Source organism: Spea bombifrons, chromosome 4, assembly GCF_027358695.1.
Source record: "Spea bombifrons isolate aSpeBom1 chromosome 4, aSpeBom1.2.pri, whole genome shotgun sequence".
Taxonomy (NCBI): domain Eukaryota; kingdom Metazoa; phylum Chordata; class Amphibia; order Anura; family Pelobatidae; genus Spea; species Spea bombifrons.
This window is the reverse complement of record NC_071090.1, coordinates 19,624,509-19,638,750: the sequence shown is the minus strand read 5'-3', so window position 1 is coordinate 19,638,750 and position 14,242 is coordinate 19,624,509. Positions and strand designations below refer to the sequence as shown.

The window sequence follows — 14,242 nt, the reverse complement described above, 5'->3', positions numbered from 1 at the left end:
CAAATAGGGATTGGTTGATTTCCTTTGATGTCACTAAGACATTTAATAACTCTGTCCTCACATTTAAGGTGGGGACAAACTAAGCAGTTAACCCTTTTAGTTTTGGAGATGCCCGTCATACATCATCAACATATACTACACTGACACTTAAAATAACACTGCAGCCATTGGCATTCAATCGGTGGTGCGAAACACCAGATCATATTTAGTATGTTTATTTATAGGTATAATAAATGCATATTTTCTTGTATATATTTTCATGTATATTTACAAAGCACTTTCCTTCATTCATCCAGGAGGCTGCCTAGCACACTAGGGTTTTCCTTTTCCCTAATTTATTCATATTCACAATTTATGAATTTTTTTGTCCAAATAATATGATTTGTCTGGAGTAGCTTATGCTAATGCTGCCCCAGGGCTATTACTGTCTAAAGCCCACCTTAGATGTTCTATCGATCTTAGAAAAGGTATTGCAACCATGGTGATGCCGTGTTGTTTGGGTGCAGAATTAGCCTCCGAATGGGATTGGGATTTGTTTCTCCCATATGATAAGCACACATGTATAGTCTTTGTAGTAACAGGTTCAACGGAGCGGTGAGTCACCCAACCATCAGTTATATTACTGCCCACCGGACGAAGAACATTCAAGGTGGCTTTCATTTCAGTTGTAACATATTCAGAGTCATAATTTCACATATACAGTGTGATGGAATCCCCAATATTTATGCCTTACGTGTTTTTTGAATAGTATTTGTTGGGAATGCCCTCCCCTCCAACGGTGTGTACCGTAATGTCAGTGGGACCACCAACTGAAGCCAGCGGGACCGCATAGCCAGAGCCAGAAAGTTCCCTGTTATGTGTACAATAGGCTATCCATACAAAAAGTATATACACAAAGGAAAAAGGTGGGTGGGGGCCTAGTGTCTAGACCTTACAGTCTGAGGAAAACTATATTTAAATTGGTTATGCATAAAAAAGTTGGTTTTGTATAAAAAAGTTGAGTACATAAGTTATGTTTTAAAATAAAGTGTATATGGAATACATATGAAAAAAGCATTGGTTTCATGGAATAATGTTCTTTTTCACATTTTTTGTTATCTCACTCCGTGTGTGTTCCTTTACAATTAGCATATCTAATTCCATAGAGAGAATGTAAGATCCCTCTTCTTTTGTCTATCAGTACAGTATCAGTGAACACCATCTCTCTATGGCTTTCAGATACTTCATTCTCAGGCGTATACTGAGAACATTCTGTTATCTGATTCTTTCTTCTCTTTATTTTCTGTGAGAGAACACATCTGCATGGGTTAACTGATGGTGACTTAACTCCCACTGCTGCTTATTACAATCACCAGCTCATTTCCAAAAGAGATCCTTAAATGGACCCTGAAAAATCATAGTTATTAACCATCTGAAACACAGTATAACACACCGGGCTAAGGAAAGCATTATTGTCTGCTATGGGGTGGGGAAATCCATTGTCTTAAACTACATAAGAGTCTCACTATGTATTAAAGAGGTTAATGTCACATTGTCCATTTAGTCAACTTATAGTTCCTTCCTTGTCCTTTTTCCTGTAGGGGGAGGGCTGGTTTCCCTGGGAAAACAAGTCACTCATATTTTTTTTTCTGTCATGCGGCTCCTCCCCAGGTTATTTTGCTTTCCTATTCATCACAGCCAGCCTATACAACCTTTTGTCTGGCCACACTGAAGTGAGTAAATGTCAGCAGCTTGGTCTGTGGTTTCAGATATAGCCTGTGCAACAGGCTATGTACATTGGAGTATAAACTGTTTCCCACCACTGGCACCTTTTTGAGTCTGCAAGAAAATCTTCAACAACTACTTTTGATCACTCATGGTTCTTTTATTTGAAGATCAACTATTTTTACTGCACTTGCTTTTGTACCCTGGGAACCTTATAAGGAACAATGGATGCCATTGCCAAGATCAGTCAAGTTTATTTTCTTCTGGGTATTAGCTTTCTCTCCAGAGGATTTTGTCAGAATTCTACTTCATTAATGGTAAGATTTCGAATCCAAGAAGAAGTAGACAAAGGCACAGTTGTTGGGAGGATTTCTGATGTACCAGGCTGGACAGAGTACCTGAATGAAGAATATCGGCTCATTCAGGAACCCAACTCATTCCCAGTTCAAGTGGGCTTGCATGATGGATCAATCACAACAACGGGACGTCTAAACAGAGAGGAACTTTGTGTTCGTCATGGCCACTGCCTGCTAGCTTTTAACATTCTTGCAACTAAGGCCTTGTCTTTAGTCCACGTGGAAATAGAAGTTTTGGACATTAATGATAATGAGCCAAAGTTTCCCAAACCAGAATTGGATATTGAAATTTCAGAGAGTGCTTCTCTACGCACCCGGATTCCACTTGATAGGGCTTGGGATCCAGACAGTGGGAGCAATACAGTCAAAGCATATACTTTGTCTCCCAATGAGCATTTCATTTTGGATGTTACTTCCAGTTCTGATGGCATTAAACATCCAGAATTGGTGGTAGTTAAAGAACTTGACAGAGAAAAGCAATCATCTTTTAACCTGTATGTAGCTGCATTAGATGGAGGCCACCCACAAAAATCTGGCACTATGCAGGTTCGAATTAACGTACTGGACTCTAATGACAACAGCCCTACATTTGGTGAAAGTTCTGTAATCCTAGAAGTCTCTGAAGATACCTCTCCGGGTACAATTCTTCTTAATCTAACAGCAACTGATCCAGACCAAGGCCCAAATGGGGAGATAGAATTCTCTTTTAGTAAGCATAATCCTCACCATGTCCTCAGCATGTTTAGTATTGATCCCAAATTAGGAGGCATAGTCCTGAAACTACCCCTTGACCATGAAACTAGACGGTCGTATGAACTGGACGTCCAAGCAAAGGATTTGGGGCCTAATCCTATTCCTACTCACTGCAAGGTACTTATCAAAGTTCTGGATATTAATGACAATGCACCTGATTTGCAAGTCACCTGGGCCTCCCAAGATTCCCAGGAGATTGTGGTTTCAGAGGCAGTTCCAGTGGGAAGTTTTGTTGCTCTAGTAATGGCCAACGATCCAGATGCAGATGCAAATGGGAAGGTACATTGCCATCTCTTGCAAGATCACGGTCATTTTAGGTTACAGAAAGCCAATGGTAACAGTTATATTTTGGTAACCAATGCAGTATTGGACAGAGAGAAATGTGAAGAATACAATTTAACTATACAGGCACAAGATCAAGGTGTCCCACCATTTACTGCCAAAAAATCCTTAATAATTCGTGTTAGTGATGCCAATGACAACCCACCTGTGTTTGAAAAGAATAATTATGAAGTCTCCCTTATTGAAAACAATCCTCCCCTTACTCATCTCCTTACAGTTTATGCCCAGGATTCTGACCTAGATGCCAATTCTGAGGTCACATATAGTATAATTGACTCTCCTATCTCAGGAACTTTGATTTCCAAACTGGTCTCAATCCACTCGAGGACTGGAGAAATTTTTGTCCTTCAAACCTTGGATTATGAAGAAATGAGTGAGATCCAGTTTCTCATCCAAGCTGAAGACAATGGTAATCCCAAATTAAGCAGTAATACCTCAGTCAGGGTCTTTTTGAGAGACCAGAATGACAATAACCCAATAATTGTTCAACCACCACTAAAGAAAGGCCACGCAAGTATTACTGTTTTAGTGAATGCAGAGACAGGCTACCTGCTTACCACCATGGATATCACCCATTCAAAGGATCTAGGATTTCAAATGTCCGACAGCAACATTTTAGGAAACCCAGAGATCCTAACAGGCTTGTCTCATCTCAACATACATCAGATACTTCAAGTGGTAGCCACCGATGCTGATTCTGATCAGAATGCTAAACTTCACTATCATTTGCTAGATTATCATAAAGGGTTGTTTGCCATGGACATAAATCTTGGGCATATATATGTAAATGCAAGCAATGCCAGCTACCTCATAGGGAGTTCAATGGATTTGGAGGTAATTGTTAAGGACAGCGGTACCCCTCCACTAGAAACCAAAGCTCACTTGCATATCATGTTCAGCAGCCACCTGGACCACTTGAAAAATTCAGCTACTGGATCTAGTGGAAGGTTAAGCCTGTCCATGGTGATTGTTATCTGTCTTGCTGTACTGCTGGCTGTGTGTCTTTTAGTTTTGGGTCTCATTGTGTCTTTTTGCCGTGTGGACAGGAAAGATAACAGAGCCTACAATTGCAGGGAAGAAGAGTCTGCTTATAAACACCATCCAAGGAGGCCTCAAAGACAGATTCAGAAGGGAGATATCCATGTAGTCCCTTTGTTGAGAGGTAGACAACAGGTGGAAACACCACCTGAAGGTACCCTGCCATTTGTAGTATCAAATGAATGCAAAGAAATTCCAGAGGAGAATTTCCACAAGAATCCTTTTCACCTAACACCTACTCTTTACCGTACGCTAAGAAACCAACATAACCATGAAGATCTTAATGAAGACACACAAGACTTTGAACAATCTTTCACTTTGCCTCCCTCTGTATGTCGTACTTTGCAGTACCAGAGGCAGCGAAGTTGCTCTAGAGAGAATCTTCATGACTTCCATAACACTCTCCCTGCCCCTTCAAAAACCCTAAAAAATCCAGGAAGCCCCCAAGTGGGACTTATTGGTGATGCAGTTTCTTCTGAGCCCGTCTTCTACAACGATGGAGACTTTTCACCAGCCACCTCTCCAACTCTTAGACGCATGAAGAATGCGCAGGAATCATCCCGTGAACAGATCCTGCGAAGCCTGGTACGATTATCCATGGTAGCTCTGGCAGAGAAAGAAGCGGTAGAACTTACCCTGCAATCACCTCATGTCCAGGTAACTTTGCACTCATTGTTTTTAAACTTTGGAGCACCTTTTATTCACAGGGAGAGTGTGTCGTCAGTTTTTGTTAAAATGTTTTTCTAGTTTCATCTCATTAACCCTTTGAATGTAGCTTTCTGGCACTTGAATGGTTAATTAATTAGCCTGTACTTTTGTGGATTCCATTGTCATGTTCTACCTCATCATAACCTTATTATTGTTATACCTAGTTATATACATTTTTTATGGCAACTTGGTAATATGCAGATCTTAGAGCTAATATGATTCATGTCTAGAAAGTAACCAGTCATGCGTCAATCTATCCTTGAGTGTATTTAATCATAAGGGAATGTTCTTATTGTTTATAAACAGCAGAAAACATCTTTATAAACTTGTGTAAATAAAATACATTAATCTCAATAGGTCACAAAGTGACATAAAAAGTCTTGGTACTTGGTACCACACCCCATAAAACCTAACTGTCCCTCTTAATCCATATGAAATGTTGGAAGGTATGCTTCATAACTTAAAGTGACAATGGCATTGTGGGAGCTGATAAGCCTACTAGAAAAGCCTCTTCAGAGATTTAGTTTGGGCCCCAATAGCATTTTAATGGGTATGTAAAGAGTTGGAAGGGACTCAGAACAGTAAAAGTAATAATAACTGCACATTTTTCTGCGAAGTTCAACAGAAAAGAGAAGTTTGGCAGATATTATTTCAAGGAAAAATATTATTAAATATATATAAAATAAACACATTTTCATATTGATGAAACATGGGTATCCCTGCTGAAAAATGTCCTTTAGAATTTTTGAATCGAAGAGTTTTAGAATTATTTTTGTATTATATCTCATATATCTAATGACTTTGTCACAGTTGGAATTGTCTGTTGTGCTGCATCCTGAATTCTCTGTTTTAACCACCCCCTACAGCTCCCTTCTGCCCTGAGCTGCCCCCTCTTAACCCTCTGCTCTGACTCACCCCCTCCATTCGAGAGAGAGAGAGAGAGAGAGAGCGCGAGAGAGCGAGAGAGAATGCATAATTTTTAAATGTCAACACTTTAGCTAGGAGACAGACAGATGGACAACCAGGGCACGTTAGTGCAATTAATGTCTCCCTCTCATTTGAACCTTTTGATTAGGGGCAGTTCTAAAAACTTTAGTGCAAAATTGATGACAATGCAGCCCTGCAATGCACATGGGGACATGCAGTCAATGTCATCATTTTACAATTAAAGTATAAACAGTTTTCATTTAACCAATGCAGGGTAAGTGTTGGTTACCCCAACTCTATTTGTGTGTGTGAGCTTGTTTCTAGTTAATAAAAAATGAATGAATGAATGAATACTGAAGAACTTGGCTGGTTGTAGAAATAAACAGCTGGAAGGAACACATAAAAAAGTCACGTCCCGTTTAGTGCAGAATCTCAACAGTATGTAAAATGCATAATTAGGTTATATAATATACCAGATTAGGCCTGGAGAATATGGCAACCCTGGCTGTGGTACACTAGGATAAAATGATTATTCTCTAGAACATTGTCCCAGACTGGGACTTTTAGCCCTTGATTTTAGTTGTTCCCAGGAAATCCACTAAAACCCTCTGAACTCTAAATATATGGTATATTTTAAGTTTTGAGGTTTGCTTTAGTGCCATTGAAGGAGTTTACCATAGTCAGTGGTACATTAAAAAATTTCTTTTCCCGTTAAAGCATTTAAAGCCATCTTTGAATCAGAGAGCAATACTGATTTCCATAACTTGTGTGTTATTTTCATTAGAAAGACAGAGCTGTGATTTGTATCCAAGTCTGCAGAGGGCATTGCAGACTTCATCTGTTCTTTTAATTGTGCCCTGCTTGTAAGTTGCAAATAAAAAAAATAATACATAATGTACAATCTTTCCATTTGACAGCAGCTTTTGTAGATTTAATTATTACTCATTAAATTATTATCACCTTTCTTTACAGCAAATTTCACAACTACTTACTCTGCTCCACAAAGGTCAAGTTCATCCCAAGACACTTCATAGAGGGAACAAGTACTCTTCAAAAACCATTAGGTAACATCCTAAAGTATGCATGGTTATGGTAAACAGCAAGACTCATCTTGCTCCAAATACCCATTGCAGCGCACTTTATAAATAAGCTGATCTTGAGACTCCTCCATTTTTAACCCTTTAATAGTCAATCACAAATATGAAAGCAATTGGTAATATTTATAGCGTCATCAAAGGCAGCACAAACTCTAGGATTTGTAGTTACTTAGACCCTTATGGTGTTGCCCTTATGACCCTTATGGTGACCCACTAGCCAAGTGTCCTAGGCAGCTACACAATTTGCCTATATGAATGGACTGGGGTTGACTAAAGCAAAAAAAAAATTGCACTGTATCAAAAGATCTAACTGAAAAGCTTCAATATGGAAGCTCTAACCAAATTCAGAACAAAGAAAAACAAACATTATCAGTACATTAAAATTAAGTTTGTAAGGTGAAAACTTAAGTATGTGTTTTTAAAGCTCTCTAATACTTCTGTGGCAACAATAGTACCCTAAATAATCAGCACATCTGAATAAACAATCTAGTGGTCACATCCAAGGAACAAGACTTAAGGAACTCTGTTAAGACCAAGGGAAACAACAATAGAACTCAAGATAAATTTAAGTTCTTTATGTTTATCACATCCACCATCCAATCTATAACCTAAACATACAAGGGGGATTCATTTACTTCTTCCATAGATCTACAGGCCCGGAGACTGACTGGCACAGTACAAAGGACAGCGGGCATGGTGAAAGCGAGGCAGGTGACTTGGACTCTGAGCCGGGGGCTGATCTTCCTGCAAGCCACCAATTACTAGAGGACAGTCTTGAAACACTTCTGAAGCCATGTGGAGGTAAGTAATTTCTTTTAAAGAAGACTTAAGAAAATAAATACAAAAGAAAAAAGTTTTACCCAATTCCAAATTTAGCTTTTTTCACAATAAAATGTCACAATTTATATTTTTTTAACCTTCACGGTTCATTCCAACACGTTATAGTTCCAGAAATACTGTTGAGTGTGCAAAGCATTTTTTTTATTCCCTTGAGAACTGGTGGGGTTCTTACGGTAGGCTATGACTCTACATCCTATACAGTATTTTTCATTTGCATATTATAATGCCACAAATGAAGTTCTATGCAAGTTTTCTTTTCTGTTACAGGTCATGAAGGCCACCTTCTTAGCGATCTAGAACCAGGATGGATATCACGACTGTCTTTGCCTTTGGCCAACAGCTACAAAGATAATATATTTACTCCAAACTCCCAAGTTGCACAACAGCCACCAATAACCGAGGCAGATAAAGAAGAACTTCGAACCTTCCTGACGTTTGGCAAAGCATCTGATGGATCCCAAGGGAACAGACTTGCAAGCACCTTCCTTTCTGAGATGAGCTCTCTTTTTGAGATGCTATTAAACCAGAAAGCAGAATCACATGGTGATACCGCTTCAGAAGTGCTCATGAGGCTTTCAGCATGTAGCAAGACTTTGGGAATGGATGGCAGCAAAGATTACACCAAGAACTAATTGGGATCCAATTAGCGAGCAAGGATTGTAGACAAGACCTATCCAACTTTTTGTCATGTGGGACAAATGCAAGCTGGACCCATACTGAAAGAATAAAGAAGTATATAACACAGCTTACAGACTTATACAGTTGAATTTCACATGCAAATTTACAGAATGGCCTGCATTTTAGGACTCCTCAGAGAGAGATATAATCTCACTTGTATGCATAGTAGATGATTAGAAGTATACACTCTATTATCTTGACAAGCATGATTGTGTTGTTAGTTAAATTATTACGCCATTGCTACAAACATCACGCTGCTAACCTTACCTTTTGAGTAACTGACTCTGTTATACAGCTTGGATCCAAAACATACAAAAAAGAGGTAGTTAAGTATTTGATATTTTTGAAAGGTTGCTTGGAAATGTCTATTTGTCATAGAAATGGTTTCATTACGAAAACAAAAAGATTTTTCAGACCATGTAGAAAAGCACTTAAATATTCCCTTCTGATAAAGCATTGTTCAAACGAAGTCTCGTAAATACCTAGATGATTTTCTTACTGTTATCTGAGTAGCCAACAAAAAAACTTTGCGGCAGACAGTAAACTCAATAGCTCGAAGACCAATTTTGAAGTGACATCCTGCGGAAGATGTTGGTTAATGACTTTATGTTTGTACCCGTTCCATTAACTTTTACAAATGATGCATCCATTCATGACTAAAACAATAAGTCCGGATGGCCCCTGTATTCTTGATGCCCAGATAGGGTGACCAGATGGCTTCCATGACCCTGGACAAATAGAAAACTCCAGGGGTGCATAGACAACACTTTTTATAGCATCTATTCTCAAAAGCACACTTTAGTAGTAGTTACAAGTATTTTACATGCACAGACATAACATTGCCACACGGAAACCAAACTTTCATTGCATGCAATCCGCTGTACAGAGCTCCGCTTAAGCTTACAGTTGTTCATAAAACCTATTCCATGTGGCGTTTATAGTATTTATTAACCCTGGGAATAGAAAGGGAAATGCTGGGTAATTCGTTAAAATTCTCATCACTTCATCCACTTATAGCTGAATGGTGTGATGGCTATTGTATTTAATGTTACTTATTATCTCTCTTGTACTTTTAGTACCAGATGGGACGTTATGTGGTCCAGTAGTAAGCATGTTTAAATGGTTTGTTTGTTTTTTTATTAAAAAGAGTTTTTTATTTGCTGTTTTCATTTACCACATCAACAGTTACTGCGGAACTACAAATTCCATGATGGCCAGCCAGCACACTACAACAAAAAAGGTCCAAACACATTTCTTGGGTGACTGTTTTTGTGCAATTGATAAATAGCAATTATGGGGACAAGTCCTAAATCTGTAGCAATTACCCAAGCAACAAATGACAAGTTCCTGCTGACCATCCTACATTCAGCATTCTGAAACAGCCCATCTCTTCTCATTTGGGAAAGGGGAGGACTATAGCGCTGTTAAAATCGGAAACACCCTATTGAGCAAATACTACAGACAGAAGAAAAACCTGTATTAACAGTATCACCGTTCCATTTACCACACCAAAACCAGATAAATGTAACGTTGTAAAGGTTATAGGAGAAGTATTGATAGTAAGAGAATAGGACTAACAATTTATTGTCGTAACTATTGTGTGTGAATGCCTGTCACCCATAAGTACAAAATTCCTATAGATAAATGATAAATATGAGCGACTTAATCAAGGATTCCTTTGCATTCTGTGTGCCCCTGGCCACAAAGACAATCTTATGCCCGATGGAAGACACACATTACCCACAATTGTCATGGTACAAAATTGCGTGACCTGCAGCCTACAAAGTCTTGTTGAAGGTTTCTGAAAGGCAGCTTCCCATCAAATGTTGAATAATGTATTGTTACCTTTATGCATTTTTATGGTGTAACTGTGGATCTACATTGGTCCAGAATGAATCCTGCAGAGTGTCCCAGAATTCCATACAAGTCATATGTAACCCGGCAATTACAGTTTTGAATTTCACCTGTTTGGTCTATTTGATTACTTTACTGAGCTGATATGAGCTTCTCATGATGGACTACCTTGTTTCCACACAATGCACCATCATAAGCCCCTGACAGCTAGAGAGGATACGATAACTTGGATTGCTTTGAAGATGGTCTAGGAATTCTTTGGCTCCTGATTCCTCCATGTTGTTGGCAAGCAGTAGCATACCCGGGTGCAGGACTCTGTCCTCTTCAAGTGCCTGCAAGCACTGAGGATAATGGTCAGGTTGGAGGTCCATCAAGACTAGGTCTACCTTCTCCATCCCAAACTGTTTCTTCATGGTATGAATGGCATCTACCGGATGCTGAGCTAGCAGTTTAAACTGCAACACAACCAAACAAAAAGGTTTTTGTTTTTGTATTTCTATGACATCAGCTACATGTATGACACATGTATGACATATAAGCATAGGGCATTTCATCATAGTCTCCTCAGTGAGTTCCTGGTCTTTTTACTCCTGTTCAAAACCTACTACTACGGTCTTCCGTGATTGGGCATGGTAAATGATAATTGACCACACTTGAACATCTCATCTTGTTCCACAGCATACTGTTCATTATGAAAGGTTTTTGTTAAAAAAATTTTTTTTCCACTTTCATGACTTTAATAAAGCATTATTACATTTTGGATGTTTATGATAATAGACAAAACTGGAAAAGAGAGGACATTATCAACAATATATCTATAATACTAACACAGTGGATTATCTTTACCATAATAAAATACTCAACATTGACAAACAAATAAAATAGGAGGACTAATTGACAAGACAGACAAGATGACAATAAATGAAATACTTTTTGGGGAAATATTCTAAAGACATTAGGATACATTTACAACTCCTAATGAAGCCTATTCATTATTCTACTATAAAACTACATTAAATATAAACCTCTGACCATCTAGTTTTAGATTATGACCTCTTGTTCTAACATTTCTCCTCCTTGAAATAAACTTCTCCCTCCCTTCTCTCCTCCAAGAGATAGATATTGAGATCCTTTTGGCTTACCTTACGATGTTACGCCTGCAAATGTCATTATCGTTATGTAGACAGGGTTTCCAGAACTGTACATAATACTGTAGGTGAGGTGTGACCAGAGATCTATAAAGTGGCAGAACCACCTCCTTCTACCTGCTACTAATGTTTGAGAATGTTGAAGAATGTTGTACTTAAGAACTGTTAAGAATGCTTAAGAAGAGATCTGTAAATGAGTTTAAATAATTTATAAATTATGGACTCAACATTAAGATGTTGTAGAACAGTTGTTCTTAAAGTTTTTTTTTTATTCTGTGACTACCAGCATGGCCATGTTGTCGTGGTCGTTATTCTAGCCACAGCAATGTACTTGTGGATGCCGAAAGAGGCATAGCTCTGTCTTGGTGCAACACTTGAAAATCATACATAGGTTTTTGTTTTTGTATTTCTATGACATCAGCTACATGACGTTGACATATAAGCATAGGGCATTTCATCATAGTCTCCTCAGTGAGTTCCTGGTCTTTTTACTCCTGTTCAAAACCTACTACTACGGTCTTCCGTGATTGGGCATGGTAAATGCTAATTGACCACACTTGAACACAATTGCGATAGTTCCACATACCTGAGGGTTTTTAAAACCAGACACCAAAATCATTTCTTCAGCTGACTCTGCCATGTTCTCATCTTGTTCCACAGCATACAATTGACCATTCGGGGGAAGGAGGGACAAGAGACGGATTGCAGAATACCCACACTGTGTGCCCAGTGCTAGAGCAGTCAGAGGGGTAGCTTTTTTCACTGCATCAGCAAAGAAAATATCTATAAACAGATAATTGAAGATTGTTAAGATACATCTTGCTCATGATGTGAGACTTAACTCTCTATATGAGGTTCAGAATCCAGAGATGGATAGTTTCCCAGTTCTAAAATGGGCTTCTATGCAAAAACATCGGCCAACTACATCCGTAAATCAATATAATTGGAAGATACACCTCCTTGTATACAACCATGTACCTTTTACAAAATGCCTCACTACACTCAATCAATACAACTGTCCTGTCTCCTTCTAGACCTGGATTATTGTCTGAATGAACTATTCCTACTGTAGATTCCAACATACCAGTGTTTTCAAGCCTTAAAGGTGCTGTTTAATGTCCACAGACAAATCACAATTCAGGTTTCAAAGACATCTCTACAGATGATTTCATTTAGAATACAAGTCCTTGACTGATCCACAAATAAGATGATGATGAATATGTATTTAGCACGTTCTCACGGCAGATACGAGTTCAAATGTCCAAAGCCGAGACCTTAGGATGCTTACCTTGCTCTGGGGTAAATATCAGTCCCTTTATGCGATGATCCTGTCTTGAATACTCTTTATACGTTAGCAGCACACTGTCTGGTTTTCCGTGAACAGACTCCAATAATACATATCGACGGAGAGCTTGCTGTGTCTTTAAATTAACTATCATTTCCTTCACCTTCCAAGAACGGTATTTATAAACAACCCAAGCCACAGTCATACATAATGGCACCATTACTCCAGTGAGCAGCACGGAGCTGCTTGAAGGCACGAAGCTATCGATCTGAAATATTAATATATATCGTATTATATTTCACAGCGTACACTATAATTGTCTGTCTGCAAGGAATTCTATAAACATTGTACACTTGGTCAGCTTTGGTCAGCTTCAAGGAGCAATGCGACCAAAGCCTTGACTGTTTTGGTTCATCATATATAATGGTTCCCTTATGTGCGGTATACTTATTTACATATTATCAGCTTCTCTCTGAAGAAAAGACCTCTGAGGGCGGGAAAGCTTTGATAACTTTACATCCGTTTTAAATAAAAGTTATCAATATCCACTTAAGACCCAGAAGGGCGCGTGCCAGTCTGTACTTATGCTAATACTTTAGGCCACTAAGTAGGTGAAAATCATATATGAAAAAAAGTTTGCACCTAAATCTCAAGGTTTGTACCCCAATCTCATGTATTCTGGGTAGAGGTACAGAGTCTCAGGGTCACACAGTTGCAAAGATGACTCTTTCATATTTTGTTTTAATTACCTATAAGCAACTGGCTGGTGCTTTTCTCACAGGTATACCATGGTTGAAATACATGCTTGAATACAGGTGACTCAACGGTATATATACATACCGTATATATATATATACTGTATAAATATGTATTTATACAGTATATATATATATATATATATATATATACACATATAGTACACATTTACAGAATAAATATGCACACAGTATATACCGCATATATATATATATATATATATATATATATATACATATACACACACAGTAATATATATATATATAAGGTATTCTCTGCAGCCCTGCATGATGTAGTGTTACCCAGTAAATATTTTATTTGGCAATCCTACAGCACAGCATTCATCATCTATTATCAGTTAGTTCAGTATAAAGTAACATTGGAAATACAATGAATGAAAAATATTTGAAAGTGCTAAAAACTCTCATACCATTTTATTGCGGCCACCAAGGAGTTTGGATTAAGCGTGTTGCAGTTTGGATGTATATGTGACAGATGACCTTGTGCTCGGCTCCAACAGGAAGTGTCAGGTAACCAGGCAGTGTCAGGTAACCAGGAAGTGTCCATGCATTAGAGCACACCTCCTGCTCGCTCATCAGATAAAGGATCTTATTACATGTACACACAGCGACTATAACTTATGGAGTAACCACATTAACCCTTTATTCTGGGACACATACACTTTTCATATGTTGTTTACCTGTTTATACATCTTGGCAGCACTTTACAGGTGCTGGTCAGAAACATGTGAAATGT

At 38.4% G+C, this 14,242-nt stretch overlaps 2 protein-coding genes across 2 annotated transcripts; one reads left to right on the top strand and one right to left on the bottom strand.

Annotated features, from left to right (window-relative positions):
- Positions 1 to 1,784: 1,784 nt before the first annotated feature.
- PCDH12 (protocadherin 12) lies at positions 1,785 to 9,598 on the top strand. The gene is made up of 4 exons (XM_053463390.1): positions 1,785 to 4,850; positions 6,801 to 6,892; positions 7,572 to 7,726; positions 8,033 to 9,598. Exons 1-4 carry the CDS (start codon positions 1,929 to 1,931, stop codon positions 8,395 to 8,397), a joined length of 3,534 nt encoding a protein of 1,177 aa, XP_053319365.1. The 5' UTR covers positions 1,785 to 1,928; the 3' UTR covers positions 8,398 to 9,598.
- Positions 9,599 to 10,396: 798 nt separating this feature from the next.
- Positions 10,397 to 14,016, bottom strand: LOC128491167 (transmembrane O-methyltransferase homolog). The gene is made up of 4 exons (XM_053463389.1): positions 13,917 to 14,016; positions 12,734 to 12,998; positions 12,032 to 12,228; positions 10,397 to 10,752 (listed from the first exon to the last, which is right to left on the bottom strand). Exons 1-4 carry the CDS (start codon positions 13,917 to 13,919, stop codon positions 10,462 to 10,464), a joined length of 756 nt encoding a protein of 251 aa, XP_053319364.1. The 5' UTR covers positions 13,920 to 14,016; the 3' UTR covers positions 10,397 to 10,461.
- Positions 14,017 to 14,242: the final 226 nt, after the last annotated feature.

Bases quoted from the DNA above. Each gene is read 5' to 3' on its own strand.
- PCDH12 (XM_053463390.1), top strand. From the start codon at position 1,929: ATGGATGCCATTGCCAAGATCAGTCAAGTTTATTTTCTTCTGGGTATT. The intron at 4,851-6,800 runs GTAACTTTGCAC...CTTTCTTTACAG, and splicing joins TGCAATCACCTCATGTCCAG to CAAATTTCACAACTACTTAC. The intron at 7,727-8,032 runs GTAAGTAATTTC...TTTCTGTTACAG, and splicing joins ACTTCTGAAGCCATGTGGAG to GTCATGAAGGCCACCTTCTT.
- LOC128491167 (XM_053463389.1), bottom strand. The intron at 12,229-12,733 runs GTAAGCATCCTA...ATCTGTTTATAG, and splicing joins GATATTTACCCCAGAGCAAG to ATATTTTCTTTGCTGATGCA. The intron at 10,753-12,031 runs GTATGTGGAACT...GTTGTGTTGCAG, and splicing joins CTGGTTTTAAAAACCCTCAG to TTTAAACTGCTAGCTCAGCA.